The following is a 15,935-nucleotide window of genomic DNA, read 5'->3' on the forward strand; positions in this document are numbered from 1 at the left end:
TTTCATGTTACAAGTCGTCTTCTTTGGTGAAAACCAGACCTTAAGGAGCAAGGAGAGCGTCTCCTGGACGTTTTCTCTAATTTGTACTGTCCTTTAGTGCATATTCGTGATTAAATTCCTACGTTAATATTGATCGCAATGTTTTTGTCCCTTCAAGTGAGAACATTAACTATGAGGGTTGGGAGTACAGATAAGTGTAGAGTACTCCCTTAGCACACCAGGGGTGCTGGGCTGGACTCCTAGCATCTGAGAGGCGAAAGAGGAAAAGGTAAGAATATAAAAGAATAAAACACACAGTGGATGTAGTAGTGTCTTGTCATTGAACATTGACTAGGAACGGGCTCAGGAGGCAAGTGCTTCTCCAGGGAGTGAGCGACACCCGGGCACTGCAGGGAAGCCACCATTCACCAGCGTCCTTGACAGCAGCTGTGCAGACCCAAGGACTTGGTACTCCCGCCGCATCTGCGCCCCAGTCCTGGGGTTGTCAGGGCGGCATTCCTTCACTCTCTGCCGTCATTTCCCCCTTTCGTTTCTTTGTCCTTCCTGGTACTACAGTTTCCCATATTGTCTTCTTAAAGAGTTTACACGTAGCTATGGCGTGTTGTGTTCGGCCTAGTTCCGGGGCTTGGAGGGCTGATTTGCAAAACCTCATCCCCTGCACCCCGCGACCACTCCCCGCGAGTGCTCCTTCGGGCGGGGCACAGGGGCTGGCTCTCCGTGCGCACGTGTGTCGTTTTCCTCCCCCACACTAAGCGGGCACCTTGCAACGTCTCGCCATTCTGCAGATTAGTTTAAAGACCCTCGTGAGCTCCTGGAAGCCAGCCTGCCTCTGCGGCTGCAGCGCTCCCCGCAGGCGCGGCGCGGCGCGGCTCGCCCAGCTTCTGCCACTCCCCTCCCCCCAGCCCCCCCAGCCCGACTTCCTCCCGGGCTCCTCGCAGCCGGGGCGGTTTGATCTGGGGCGGGAGCGGCGGCGTCCCTCTGGGCATGCTCAGTCGCAGGCTGAGCAGCGCCTGCAGAAGCAGAGCGCGGGCGGAGCGCAGCGGGGCAGTGCCGAGAGGGCAGAGCGGAGCTTGCGGCCCGAGCCGAGCGGAGCCGAGCGGAGCCGAGAGCAGCCGAGCGACGGTCTCCCGGAGTCATGCAGATGATGACTAGGAAGGTCCTGCTGAACATGGAGCTGGAGGAGGACGACGATGAGGATGGAGACATTGGTGAGTGCCGGAACCCGGGCCAGGGCAAGGGGGATCCGGGGCGGACGCGTCTGCGCGGAAGCCGAACCTCTCAAGCAACTTCGGGTCTTTTTCCTGCGTCCGCTTCGGGCGGTGTTTTGGGGGCCCCTGCTCCCGGGTTCACGACACACCTGAGCCGGATTCTCCGAGGCCACAGGCTGCGCCGCTGCACCAGCCCGCAGAGACACAAACAAAAGGGCTGGAGCCGCGGGCCCGGGGCAGAGACGCGGGGCGACGCCGGGCGGAGGACCATGGCACATTTCCATCCGGCCTCCTGGATGTCAAATGTTCCCTCTCAAGGCCTCCAAACACTTTACAAAGTAAATTTAGGAGTTGGGTGTGGCTTTTCCTTCCTTTCGGGTTTTGCTCACAGACCAATCAAAGGAATTTGGTAACTCCCAGGTCTAGACGAACTTGGGAATTCCACGCCGCGATTTAGCCTTGGCCTTTCATTGTGACAGCGGTTTATCAGGCACTCCTCTTTGTGGAGAGAGCAAATAGTATTCCTTTTTAAGGAGGGGAGAAAAGTGTGCCCAGGTTAGCCTTCCTGGAGCCTCACACTGTCAAGCAGAAGTTTCTGATTTCCCAGAGTTGAGCAAGTTAAGGCTCTGCACCTGGCGGCTGATTGGGTAAAGGATGTAGGATGCTCTTGTCTCATGAGACTGAACAGTTAAGTGACCGTTTACATAAAATACCACCCACGGGAGCAGCGTTAAAAAGTTACACTCGTATTAGCACAATTAGTTTCTTAGGGAAATATTCTTGTCTGTCATAGTGAGGCACTCAAGTGGGATCCAGCCGGAATAGAAATTGACATAAGCAAGAGGCTCTGAGTGTAAGCCCTTGCTGCCCTCAGATTTCAATTTAGAAAGAAAATCTAATTTGGTCTAGCCTCTGTTACATGATAGGCATCATAGGTTGTCTTCAGACCCTGCCAGTAGGCTGGCTTTGCTTTTACTGACCCATGTAATTCATGCTTGTTCCATGAGGTAAAACAGCCGACGTAGTTAACTACTTCTGCCTCTTCTTACTGTAGCCTCCAGTATTTAGATTCATACTTTAGATAGCAGACAGCCTTTTTGGACAGGCAACGTTTAAGCAGGTCGGCAATTTTTGGTTGTCCTTTATTGAATTATGAATTTCATGTGGATCATAGTTATTTTTTGTCTCAGACGTTTTACCAAACCTATGAACGTTTATGTTACTACAGAATTATAAGCCTTCTTGAAGGTCACTGAAGTAGGTTGATAGGCTATTATGAACCAATTCTAATTTCCAACAGCGGGAGAGGAGGCGCTGGTGAAATGGAAGATTGTAACTGAAACCTCTGCCTCCAATCTTGATTAATATCTCTCTTCGGGACTCCTCACTAAAGGGGTAGTTGTATAGTTGTTTAAAGCATAATCAGCATCCATGTTAATTTCTGTTAAATTTTGCTTAGCTTTAAAATTCAGAGCAGGAAAGTTACTTCGACACAAGACCCCAACGTCATCTAAGGCAAATCTCAAACAACGAAAGTAAACCATTTTAAAGTAGAAGATGTATCACGGAGGTGTTCCACCCACGTGTGTGGAGCCGAGCCTTCTGGGAGACTGGGTTGTCCGGCTTTATAAACAGTTACTTCAGGTTGTTGCTCGGTACTTAGAGAACTAACCCTGGTGGCTGTTCAATACTTAGGTACCGCTTTAGGTGCGGGAGTAGCCTCCTGGCGTGGCATGAACCCACATGGAGAATTGAAAATGGTATCTTTCCCATGGTTGTCTTCCTTGTTTGCTTAAGTCGTGACCTCCGGAAGTAACCCAAAAGGTGCAGTGATGAATGAACCCATGGGGCACAGTTTTTTTTTTGTGTGTGTTTTTGTTTTTTTTTTTTCCTTTTCTTAAAAACTTGCTCAATTTTACCAAGGAGCCACAGAAGTCCTGTGTGGGCAGCAGTTGCAGAAGTGCCCTGGTGGAGATGGCTGTAACTGAAAGTCTCGGAAATGCGGAGAGTGGTCTGTCCTTGGCAGCTTTTGGCTCCACACTTTGCACCTCCAGTTAGTCAGTTGATTCAGCATCGCTTCCTCTTGATTTAAAACGGGATATAGGACAGGTGAAATGACTCAGTGGGTAAAGGCACCCACTACCAAGCTCCAGGACGTGAATTCAATCCCCCTGGCCCACATGATGGAGGAGAGAGTATTATACTTCCACCTGTCCTCTGACCTTCATTTCTGCTTTGGCTCTCTTACCCTCCCCACCCCCCTCCATCTTAAAAAAAGAACAGCAATAGCTTTCATGGCAGAATGTAGATGCTCTTGGTTAATATATTTCTTCAGTGCCTCTCACTCCTCTATAGTTTGTATAATACTATACAAAACTATAGTTTGCATGATAGGTTTAAAAAGGCTTTTATTTTCTTGGATTATCTGTGGCTCAAACTCTGCTAAGGGAAAGTGGTCCTAGACCTGGGAGCTCTCAGGCTTCAGATGGATGCATTTGAAAGCTCTCGGTTTGCCGTCTGTTTCTGGTAGTTGACTTTGTGGTTTCTCAGACGGATTGTCTGTCGCCTGGGAAATGGACCGAGGCCATGTTAGATGATGGCCCAGCCATTTCTCTGTCCTCTTTTGGTGTGGCAGTCTCAGGAAGACTTATCTACCCATGTAAACTATTCCTGAGGTCCATTTCATGTTTAATCATCCCCCACTCTAGCCCTGGTCTGTTGGACCTCATGAACAGTGGTGGAGTAACCCTTCTGGGCTAAGTGCAGGAGGCTGTGGGGTAGATGGGGCAAGGCACACACCCCTGTCCCAGGATGGGGCGTCTCTTAAAACATGAAAAGTCCCTTGTAGAGGGTGGCTTTATTGAAGTGTATGCAGAACTATGGGAGGACGGCAGGAAAGGGAACCTTCCAGAAGAGGTGGTGGTTAGGCTGTGCAAAGCCTGGCCTACGAAGAGCAGAGATGCCAGGCTGGAAGGACATGGAGGGACTCTCCTGTGAAGAATCTTCCAGACATTTTAAAGATCTTGAGCTGTCTGTAACTTGGGAGCCCCAGAAAGATGTCTTAGAAGTGAGGAGGAGGGAGATGGTACTTACTGTAAACCCTCCCAGGAGTTGGGTTTAGAAGTGGCTGCAGTGACCCGAGGTGTAAGGGGTGTGTCCCGGAGCTTACAGGAGGAGGAGCATCTCCAAGCATCCCATTCTAGCTGTCATAGTGTAAGTCCACCTCTTGTGCTGAGTGGTAGGAAGGATGGGTGGGGTGGGGTGGGGTGGGGTGGGGTCTGTGAAGTCATACTTTTCTTGGCTGCTTTGGCTCGGGCCATTGCTTTCAGCCTCAATTCCTCTTTTTCCCTGTGAGTCATCCTCCATCCAAGCCTGTTGGAAGTAGGTAGTGCTGGTAACTGCTTCTCTAAGGGACCCCAGTGCGTTCTCACGCCCCTTGTTTCTATCCTCTATATACTTAGCCACCATTTATTTGTTCTGCTCTTGAGTTTCATGATCTTTACTCTTATTATCTCTCTATCACGACATATATCTCTGTGTGTGTTATTATTTATTATGCTACTGTATGTGTGTGTTATTTACTTATTTTTATTTTATCATTTTGGAGACACAGTCTCTGATAGGCAGGCTGTCTCTTTGGACTCTTTAAGTAGCTGAGGCTGGCTCGGAACTCCCGATCGTCCTGCCTCTGCCTCCTGAACATAGCAATTACAGGCCTGAGCCACCACACCTGAATGACTCACTCCTGAGATAATTGGACATAAGACTTAACGGTTTTATAGCTTTGTAGAAATCTCTCCTGTGTTATCTGAAGAATACACACTCCTAGTTCTTCTGCTTCATTGCACACCTTATTGCGGTAATCATTTACTAGGCTGTAATCAAGGGTGTGTCGAGAGAAATCCTGGTACGGAAGTGGTACTGAGGAGAAAGCTTGGAACCTTGCCAGGCTAACTGTAGAGTGGTGTGGGCGGCAGAGCCATCCAGGAGGCCTGGGAAGGCAGATGATGGGGGCTATGGTTCCTAAAGACACAATGGGTTAACCTCCAAATGAACCCAGGACTGCTACTCCCAGCTTATGTATTATAGGTTACATTCATGTGTGTATGTGTGTACATGCATTTTTTTTTAAACAAAAGAATGAGAATTTAAAAAACCAAACAAACTGTGATCAAAGTCTTTTCTCTTTCAGCCTGGCCTTGCTCAGTTCCACATGCTGTCATGACTCGCCGTCCACATTCTAACTTCTGAGTCAAACAGCAGCTTTCCAAAATGTCCCCTAGCCTTTCTCAACTCTTTGGCAACCTCACTGTTCGGCATGTGACAAATGAGCCCTCAGAGAATTATTCTGAAAGAGCATGTGGGGCGGGGCTGCCACTCCAGCATGTACGGCTGGTTCCCCTTCCCCCTTTAGAAGCCAAGAAATTTGGATCAAACACTCCCAGAGACATCTCCACTAGAGACATGGCTTTAATTCTGAGGTTTGTGGGAGATAATCTGGTATTATTAGGAATTGCCTGCTATGTGCCCATGGTAGAGGATGGCATTGAACTCCGCTGGTGGCGTTTGTAGTGCACTCTACTGAAATGCGCGTCTTTTAGTAAAAGTTTTCCTGTAGCGAACACTTCGTCTCGCATCACCAATACCTCTTGACCAAAAGCTGGGTCTCACTGTGAGATGCTGCCCGTTCCTCATCCTGATGCTTTTTCACATAGTAGGTGTTTTAGGAAAGCATTTGTTATAGGACTGATTTAGGTTTTCATGTCATATGATTTAAGCTGCCTGATCCAGTTTAGACAGGACATTCAGGCCTGGGTCCGTGGGAAAAGAGGCTAGTTTTAGAACAAAGAGGAGACGCCTCTAACTCCCTTCATCCAAGGCAGTGTGCTTCTGGACTGATCAGTAAACTTTAAGATGGAGAATGTGGGGATTTAATACAGCCACATAATCACGATATGCTCTTATGGCCATTGTTAGGGAAACCCAGCCTCTTGCATGCCCGGCAAGGGCACCACCACCGAGCAGCCCACACACCCGGCCCAGGTCATTTCTATGACTCCTTTTTGCTTTTGTTTGGCTTTGCCACTTCAGTTTTGCAGCTAAAATTAATTGGCACCCATCCCAAGAATCAGCCAGTTTGAAGAGCACAAGAATATGGCAACAGTGGATTTTGGATGTGGGCCAAGCAGCAATGAAGATACCGTTCAGCCAAGGCATCCAAGAGAACGTGCACAGAGAGAGACAAGTTGAAGGGTTAATGACTGCTCTCCCTGCCTCTGTATTTATGGGTGCCCCAGCTGAATTTCTGAATACCAGTTGACAGATCTTATTGCAGGAAGTTATTTAACAGCCAAAAACACAAATAAAAGAAAATACAGTCTTTTTTTTTTTTTTTTTTTTTTTTTTTTTTTTTTTTTTTTTTTTTGGCTTGTTTGTTTGTTTTTTTGAGACAGGGTTTCTCTGTGTAGCCCTGGCTGTCCTAGAACTCACTCTGTAGACCAGGCTGGCCTCAAACTCAGAAATCTGCCTGCCTCTGCCTCCCAAGTGCTGGGATTAAAGGTGTGCACCACCACTGCCCAGCTAGAAAATATAGTCTTTTGGGGAGTCCAGATGTTGCTTTTATATTTAATGCTTTTATTCTAGGACACTGGAACTCTACAATTTGTTGCATCTTTTAAAAATACAACTAATTCAAGATTGGAAAAGAGAGGGTACTGATCTTTTAACGTTCTCTTCTCTGTAATATTTCTTTTAACTTGGACAACTTTACTACTGGGTCAAAGTCATAAATAGATGTTCTTTCACAAAGCTCAAATAGGCAAATTAAAGGCTTATTTATAGAGTTTGTTTTGTAGAATCCAAGACTCTGTTTCCATAATTGAAACTGTTATGGTCTCTCCAAACATTGCAGCTAGATAACCTTGCACACTCTCAGCGATGGCTGAGTTCTTCTTGTGGCACTGTCACACAGATGCGATCTTAAACGTTCTTTTTTTTTTTCTGACTTGTGCTGATTTTCGAGGGAAAAATATTCGAAAGAAAAACAACCAGTTTTATTTAAAAAAAAAACAATTAGTACTGTATTGTTTGAAGGTTTTACGCTCTTTTCCATACTGATTAAATGTGGTTGCCTTCATTTGAATCATCATATTTCTTTCTGTTGCTTATGAAACAGATTCGGAGTGTTCCAGTTGTGTAAAACACAATACTCTGTTTCTGAAGAAAAGGAAAGAAAGAAAGAAAGAAAGAAAAGCCAGGATTGCTCAGTAATGTGTAAAGAAATGGTAGATGTTCCGTGGCTTTGGATGCTGCTCAAGAAGAAGCGGAAGTAGATTTTTAAGGGCTTCCTGCTCTCTTTGGGGCAAAGGCGATTCCCGAAGAACTTCTGTGGAGGAAAAGGAAGTCGTCCTTACAGATACTTGCTGCCCTTTGCTGAGTGGGAGGGAGGGAGACTGACATGAGTGACAGCTGAGTTTGTGTCAGCTGGGAAGCACCTGTGGTATTCACACAGAGCTGAATGCTTCACCTGAGGCCAGCGTCTCAGCTGTCTCTTCAGCCCCGTGGGGTTGCTAAGAGGGTGTGGGAGGATGTTTTTAGACCTGGAAGAAGTCTTACACACACACACACACACACACACACACACACACACCCCTACCTTCCCCCTCTTCAGTAGTCCGTGCCATTCATCCTCTCTCTTCCTCATCCATTCCCCAGAAACTGTGTATCAGATTCCGCACTTCTCACTAAGGCCCCATGCAGTCTCTTGTCTTGACTCCATTGCAGTCAGGGGAACTGCTCTTAACCTCTGTTACCACTGGAGGGTTTTCTCTGGCCCACAGCTGCTTGTTTCTGTTCTATCTTGTGCACCCAGGAGCTTAGTGATTTCCTGGCTGGGGGCAGTCCCGCAGTGGCTGTTCTTCAGTCCTGTGTATTTAAAGGTGAGAGTTAAGGAACAATAGGCAACAGTTTCTGCAGAGGTAATTGGGTTTTCCCTATATTCTCACAGTTAGGGTTAATCGTGTTTTCTAGACCTCGAGAAGCATATTTTATCAGTAATTCTTCCTAGGGGAACTTAGCTAAAGGCTGTAGAAGTTAATGCGTAGTAGGGACCTTAATACATGGCTGATGAAATGAGATTACAGCCCCATCAGTGGCCTCTGTGGCACATACCTTGCTCTGGTGGCTGCCAGACCATGTTTGCAAAAGTTTGTGTCTACCTTTCATAGCAAGTGAAGAAGGAGAGATTCACATAGGTGACTGTGGTGGTTTGAATGAAAATGGCCTCTGAAGGCCCATAGGGAGTGGCACTATTAGGAGATGTGGCCTTGTTGAGGTAGATATGTCCCTGTTGGAGAAAGTATGTTACTTGGGCTAGGCTTTGGGATTTCAGAAGCTTAAGCCAGGCCCAGTGGCTCATTCTCTCTTCTTGATGCCTTGAATCCAGATGTAGAACTCTCAGCTCCTTCTCCAGCACCACATCTGCCTGCACACTGCCATGCTTCCTGCCATGATGATAATGGATTAAACCTCTGAACCTGTAAGCCAGCCCCAATTCAATGGTTTCTTTAATAAAAGTAATTGTGGCCTCATGGTGCCTCTTCACAGCAGTAAAACGCTAACTAAGACAATGACGGGCTTTTCTTATAAGTTAGCTCTTGAAACGGGACAAGACAAGGAACAGAGAGTGATAACTGGTCAGATTCTTCCTGAACAGAGCTCTGCATGACCCCACGGTTAATGCTGGAAGTACAGAATCGTGTTCACCATTCTCCAGAGGTCAGCCTGTCAGGAATCCCCTGAGAGGCAGAATGGACATCCTGATGTGTAACATGCTCTTAAATGTTCCACTCATTCAGCCTTGAAGTTCTCCACTAGCGTGTATGTAGCGAGCACCCCCATTCCAGTTTTTCTGTCTCTTTAAGGTCTTGTAGAATTCAAGGGTATCTGGCTCTTGGCCCTCCCTGCTACATTTCTTCTTTGAGCAGACTTCAGGGCTCTAGGGTTGCTTTGGGAATCTATGGATCTGGAAAGGAGAAGGGACCAGGCCATGGGCTGGGGGATTCCTCCTCCATTTTGAATCCTGGGAGGTACAGACCTGGTTAGCCAGAGATCTGGGTCTGAGGGTGAAACCTAAGCGGTCATGCCAGGACTTCCTCTGCAGATGAAGAGGAAAGGGTGGCTCTTCTCTGTGTTCAAAGATTATTTCTGCCATCGGTTTAGTGATAACTTCACTCTTATTGGGCCAAAGATGTGGACTGACATCCTGCCATGCTTCGGCTAGCTCTGATGCACACTGGTAGCCCTTTATTCTAAAGATGTGTAAGAAATAAGACCATACATACACACCGAACATATCTTGATCATACCTCATGCTTATCTCTCCAACTTCCCCTAAAGCCACCCAACATGTCCCTTCAACTCATGTTCCTTTTCCATATGGTTCTTCCTAGCCTTCATTAATTAGCCACTGAGGCCAATTAGTGCTGACTGAATAGATATGGAGATTGGGCCATAACTGGAGCTTAGGCAACCTGTCAGTCACCATATCCTCAAGGAAAAAGGAGCCTTCCCTCTTTTAGCTTGGGCCTTGTGAGCCCCTCCTCATCCTTGCTAGACTTTTGGCTGCCTTGATCCTTAACAGGTCTTATATAGGTAACCAATCCGTGTGTTCATGCCTGTAACAGGTAACCATACCCGTGCATTCATGCCTGTAATGGCTGCGTCATTTACAACAATCCTCACTTCCCTACCTCCAGGCTACATTCTCTCCATCCCTTCTTCCTTGATGCTCCCTGGGCCAGGGGTGGGAGCACTCACTAATTTACAGATTCCATCTGAGGCTAAGGCCACTTCTTCTCGGCATTTGGATGACTCCTCACTGCCTGTTGCCCACCACACCAAGACACTTCTCTGACCCTTGAGGATGAGCGCGTCACAGACACACAGAGACACAGAGGGAGCTGCTGCCACAGTTGTATCAGGTTGGGGTGAATCCTATCGGTCTACTTTTTATAATAGTAGGGGATTTTTTTTTTTTTTCTCGAGACAGGGTTTCTCTGTGTAGCCCTGGCTGTCCTGGAACTCACTTTGTAGACCAGGCTGGCCTCGAACTCAGAAATCCGCCTGCCTCTGCCTCCCCAGTGCTGGGATTCGGGCTATAGTAGGGGAATTTAAAAGGAAAAAGTCCAAAGTGTTTAATTGCCCATGAGACTTAAAATTTCCTGTTCATTGGGTAGCATTTAAAAGTCTGAGAGTTAAAAGACAAAAATAGATACAAATAGACACAAGTAGATAAAGTGCAAGGTTTGTTGCGTTTGCTTTGTGTTGTTGCCCTTGTAGCTTAAATCTTCTGGATCTAATGATAACAGAAGGGAAATCTCTGTGTCATTTGCAGGCTAGGCGCAGGAGACAATGCTTTCTCATTTTGTGTTCTGAGAAGCTTGGGGACCACTCACTGTGTCCAGTTGTTGGAGCTGGGCGGCAGGAGCACCAGCCGGAGGACAGCTAACGCATTGCATTTCTTGGGGTGGAAGGAAGACGGGAGTTGAGTTTAAGGTTATTTGATTGACATTTCTGCCTTTAATAGACGTGACCCCTAGTGTAAGCCTAATTCCGTCCTTCAGTCACAGTGCCTGGAGTCCAGCCTCTGCCACGAGGGCCGCTCACGTTTCCTGCCTTCATTTAAATGTAAATAGTGTTTAGTGACCACTGGGTACTGGCATCTATAACAGGCTCATTATAGCCTACAAATCATAGAGGAGATGCGAACACTTGCAGACAAGCCTTTCATCATGCTCAGGGTAAGCAAACACCAAAGACTTTTTAGCAATCGGGTAATCATGGTTTTCCTGGGCGTTACAGCGGCCTCAGCTGTGGCTTCTGGCTCGTCCCGAGCTTCGTGGGCTTATTTTGAAGAGTTCAATCGTAGATAGTGCTGACTAATTTATTTGACCAGGAAGGCTCCCTTGAACTCTTGACTGGATTGCCAGCAGTGAGCCCGGCTTACAAATCAAACCTGATGTTTTTGGCTTTGTTTTAAATCCATATGCATAGAGATTCCATTTATGCTAGCACACTGGGGTGGTCTCACCTTCCTTGCTGTATTAGTTTGGTAGCTTTGTATCGAAGACCTCCCGTAGGCCATGTGTCCCATGATGTCTGAGGATACAGAAGCAGGTAGAAGCAGCCCCACCTCTGGTGCAGTTTGTATTCTAGATGTGATCCGTGAAAGCCAAATGCACGCAAGATTATGCTCATTTACTGAAAGTCCCTTTAGTGCCTTGTGTGTGCTAGGTATGGTCTTCGCTCTGGGAATTGATCAGTAGATAAGACATATGGCCCCTACCCTCAGCGCATGGGCTGCCTGGCAGGGTGAAGCAGACGTATCAAGTGGGTGCAGCAAGTTATATTTAAAGGCTGTACAAGGAGAACAAACCAGGATGGCACAGTGAGAAGAGAATCTTGGGTGTGCCCACCACTCTCCAGGGGGAGGGCTTTCACTGGGGAATGGCTGGCCCTGCAGCTGTTCTTTTCATAGTTCTAAAAATACCCTGATCTTAGGGGAGCATGGCTTTGAAAAGCAGGGCTGGGTGAAGAAGGCTCAAGTGTACATTTGGCGAACATGTGAAACCCTGCCTTTGCTTTCAGGTTTCCAGGTCCAGTTGCCCTGGGGAACTAGTCGGGCGCAGGCTTTGTTTATGATGATATCCGTGGTCTTTCATGCACCTTGCAGAGGTGGTTCATAGTCCTAAGCCCCACTATTCCTTGGTGTGTTTGTTGGCTGCAATAGCTACACTGGGTTAGAGGCAATAAAACACGGTTGCATCTTCAGGTCCCTTCATAATGGCTTTATAGTTCAACTTAGCACGATACTCTCCCTTCCGTAGGTTTGAAAGGGATGCTAAGACCTTTGAAGTCATCAGTTGTTAGTTTTTCTGTGTTGCCCAAGGAAGAGGGGAGACAGTGGGTACTGCCATTCCCTGCTCACAGTCTGTGCCTCTCTTGACGTCAAGGGCTTGGGGACCTAGAGGAGAATGAGTCTTTTGGATTCTCAACCAGCACTGCATTCTCTTCTCTGGCTGCTCTCCTGGGGGCTATGAATCACTTCTGTGGGGAAGAGGCGGGACTGACTTTGCTGGGAGTCACAACCCAGCCCCTGAGGGCATGAATCAGAAGTCTGGTGGAGTAGGAAAGCCCCACAGGTGACTGAGGCTTGGCTCCAGCTTCTCCTCCTGAAACCCTTGCTGGAGAATCTCTCTTCCCTGTCAGAGCACCTAGAATTATATGGAAGGGCGAAAGTTAAGGCTTGTTTTGTTCTCAGGTCGTGGGGCAGGAGGGCATGAGAACAAACTTTGTTCTCACTGGCTGTTATAAACAAGAGTCCTCTCGCTTGAGATCCTGTATTAGGTTGTACATCCTAGAATGGCAACTCACCTTATTTGTGGTTCCTGGCCAAACGGGAGTCTTCTTGATGGGTGAACTCGAGGGAGTGTGAGAGACTGATGCTGTCTTCTGCCATGCTTTTGTCTGATAGGAGACACTCCAGGGATGCTCTTGATTAGATTTTTAAAGTTCACTTCATATATAGTGATGTGCGATGTAAACTGTGAAGCGTGGCAGATCCTGGGTCTGACTGCCACCCACACTCAGGTGGAGACCACGCCCCTCCACCCCCACCCTCACCCCCGCACCCCTCATTTCTTTTCTCAGTCCAGGGGAACAGTTTAAAGACCTCTTCTATAAACTGAGGATGCCAGCTGTTGGATTTGACCCAAATAGAACCAAGTAGAGTATAATAATCTTTTATGCTTGCCCCTTTTCATGTCACATGGTATATTTTTGGAGATTAATCTATGTATGGTTATCTATACCCATTAGTCTAGTATATTTGAACTACAAGAATAGCTGGAATAGACCTTTTTTGGTTAAATCTTAACATGCTACCTAACGCTACCTTTTCATTCTATTTAAAGTCAGATTTCTTCCTTTCTTTTTTTTTCTTTTTTTCTCTTTCTCACTTTGTTATTTTTCTCTTAGTTATTTTTGTGGTTGTATCCACCGCTCACACAATGCTTTTGCTTATACTAGGAAGTTAACTGACTTTAAGTTGGGGAGGCGGGTACAGGCAAACTGTCCTCATTTTAATTGCTTTGCTGTCTGAATCCAAACTCAGAGACACTTCATACGCTGTCCCTGAGTGCCCAGGCTGCTGGGTGCGACAGCACTCCGTAGAGAAATGCGAGCGGGTTTGTTCCTTCCGCACAAGAATGTCAAGTATAATAATTAATTTTCCCAAAAGGTTAGCACTTGCTGGCATTTTGACTAAGGCATGTTTCGGACAGATATTCTTAGCCTTCATCTGGTAACTAAAGAGCTCTAAGAACCCAAAACTAAAACTGACCTGCACTAAGGGAGGAGGCAGGATATAAGATTCCACAGTGTTTGTCCAAGCCCGTGGGTTCCCAGTTCTCAGAGAAGTTACTTGGCGCTGGCCTTGCTTTCCCTGCCGCATGACTCATGATTTCTTAAGGCTGATTAGTCATTCACTGCCTGAGTTATGGAGGCCTAGGAACTGCCTGAATCAAATTACGGCCCCCATCCACACTCCCCCTAGAGCTAGCTTGTGAGTCCCAATTCTTAGCAGGGCCACACCCCAGTCTGAGGAACTAATTCTGTCTGTGAGAAGCCTTGAAGGACTCAGCATTCCCCAGGAGCCTAGCAATACCCTAGCAATGGCCTTGAGCTTTGATGCCATTGCCTGCCTACCACTAAATTCCCCCATGTGTCCATATTCCTTGCTTGGAAATGTTTTTCCTCGCCTTAGGGCCTCTGGTTCAATCTGGCTCTGGTTTGTGTCTTTAGAAGCCTTGTCCAATGTGGTGCTACCTGCCTCCTGCTTGAGGTAGACCTGGGGGGGGGGGTTGGGGGGGATGCCTGCCTGGCTTGATGTCCCTTAGTGGATTTAATCATTTCTGATGTGTCCCAGGTCCCCTCTTTAACTGCCACATTGGTGGTACCTGAAATCTTGCGTCTGAATGGTATTTTATTTTCGCTGACCTTCTTCGGTCATGTTAGGACTGTTGGATATAAGATGGTGAAAGGGGTATGGTATGAGAGGCTGAGCTTCAGCCCGCCACCTGAAAAAGACCCAGTGCTTTCTAGGATATGGGGAAATCATATCCCTCCTGGTGGTAGGCAGACATGTGGATCTGGCAGCTGACAGATCCTTTGAGAAGCAGCTCCCAGGGGCCTCGTGACCTTGAGCTTCATGATGCTGACATAGTGAAAATGGCACGCTGTCCAGGCTTGGTGTGGATGCCTTAATCCCAGAACCTGTGGTTGAAAAGCTCCCTTCTGTATTTTACATCATGAAAAGTGGACATTTCCTCAGTCTCTGTGAAAAGCCCTTTCGTCAAAACCAGCATTCTGTAGTAAACTGTTTGCATCTGATGAGTCGTGCATGACTCTCAACCTTTTCCTTGCCTCATGGAGATCGGTGTCATTCCTTAGCTGGCATGTCCAGGTGTCTCTCACGTCTTGATGACTGTGTTCTCCGAGGTGGCTTTGCTCCTGCACCCTCCTGCTGTTTTTCAGTTTCTCCCTGGCACAAATCTTCCTTGCAGGGTCTCTCCTCTGGCCTGCTTGAATTCTGAGTTCAGATAGATGAAGGGAAGTTTCTGTGAAGGGCAGAATGGTCTTCCTTGGTTTAGGAGAGGGAAATTAGGCATTTGTGGTTAAGTGCACAGGCAGCGTACGTACCCTGACTGTTGGATAGAGCTGAGACACACACCTGGTTGGTTTTATGTGTGGATGTGTGTATGGGGTACTGGGTCAATTTTTAATTTAAAAAATTAATTCTGTGAATAAGTAAACTTTAGGGTTCACTGTCAGACTTGTGTTAGCGATAGCCTATGTGTGACCTGTCGTTTGCTTTACTAATAAAGAGTTTTATGAATTCTTACATATGAAGTTCTAAATGGACATGGAAGAGTCCTGCCCTGGATTTGTTTCTGATGCTCTGATAAAATCAGTTCAGGGAAAGGACTTAATGTCTCCTATAGTTCCAGGGTATAGGCCATTGTGGTGGGGAAATTAAGTTAGGCACTTCAAACAGCTGGTTATATTACATCCACTGTCAGGGGCAGAGAGAAATGAATTCATGCATTTGTATGTGTTAAGCTTGATTTCTGTGCTCTTAAACAGTTCAGGACTTCTTACCTAGGGAATAATACTACCATAGGTACTGCCTAGGGAATGATGCCACCATGTGAACTGCCTAGAGAATGGTGCTGCCCACAGTGGACTGGGTCTTCCCATATTAATTAAGACAGTCTCCCACAGACATGAGGCCAGCTCAGTGTGTAGACTGCCCTTCATCAAGACCCTTGCCAATGATTCCAGGTTGGGTCAAGTTGACAGTTAAAGCTAACCTTCCTACTTCCTGAGTTTTTTTTTTTTAAATATGTTACAGTTTTTATATTCTTTTGAATAATGTTTATATCTATTGATTTTTAACCTGTATATCATCCCTTGGTATCTGTGGGGGACTGGCTTTAAGATCTTCTAGCTATCAAAAGTCCTTAGATGTTCAGGCCCTTTATGTAAGTGGTATGGTGTTTTCATATAACCTACAGTATACTATAAGTAAATTCTATATTGTGGGACCAAATACACTGTAAAGACTGTTAATACCTGCCCTTGCTGTTCTGGTGCTAACACTGTATTCCT

At 46.8% G+C, this 15,935-nt stretch overlaps 1 protein-coding gene across 2 annotated transcripts in view; it reads left to right on the plus strand.

Annotated features, from left to right (window-relative positions):
* The first annotated feature begins 994 nt into the window (after window positions 1-994).
* The window catches only part of Ano6 (anoctamin 6), a 186,218-nt gene continuing 171,277 nt past the window's right edge, over window positions 995-15,935 (plus strand). For both annotated transcript variants that reach the window (XM_021183694.2, XM_021183693.1), the window contains exon 1: window positions 995-1,208. In XM_021183694.2, the coding sequence (XP_021039353.1) occupies window positions 1,136-1,208 (73 nt within the window). In that variant the 5' untranslated portion in view covers window positions 995-1,135. The remainder of the gene's footprint in view (window positions 1,209-15,935) is intronic.

The sequence above is a fragment of the Mus caroli genome, chromosome 15 (assembly GCF_900094665.2).
Source record: "Mus caroli chromosome 15, CAROLI_EIJ_v1.1, whole genome shotgun sequence".
In the NCBI taxonomy this organism is placed as follows: Eukaryota; Metazoa; Chordata; class Mammalia; order Rodentia; family Muridae; genus Mus; species Mus caroli.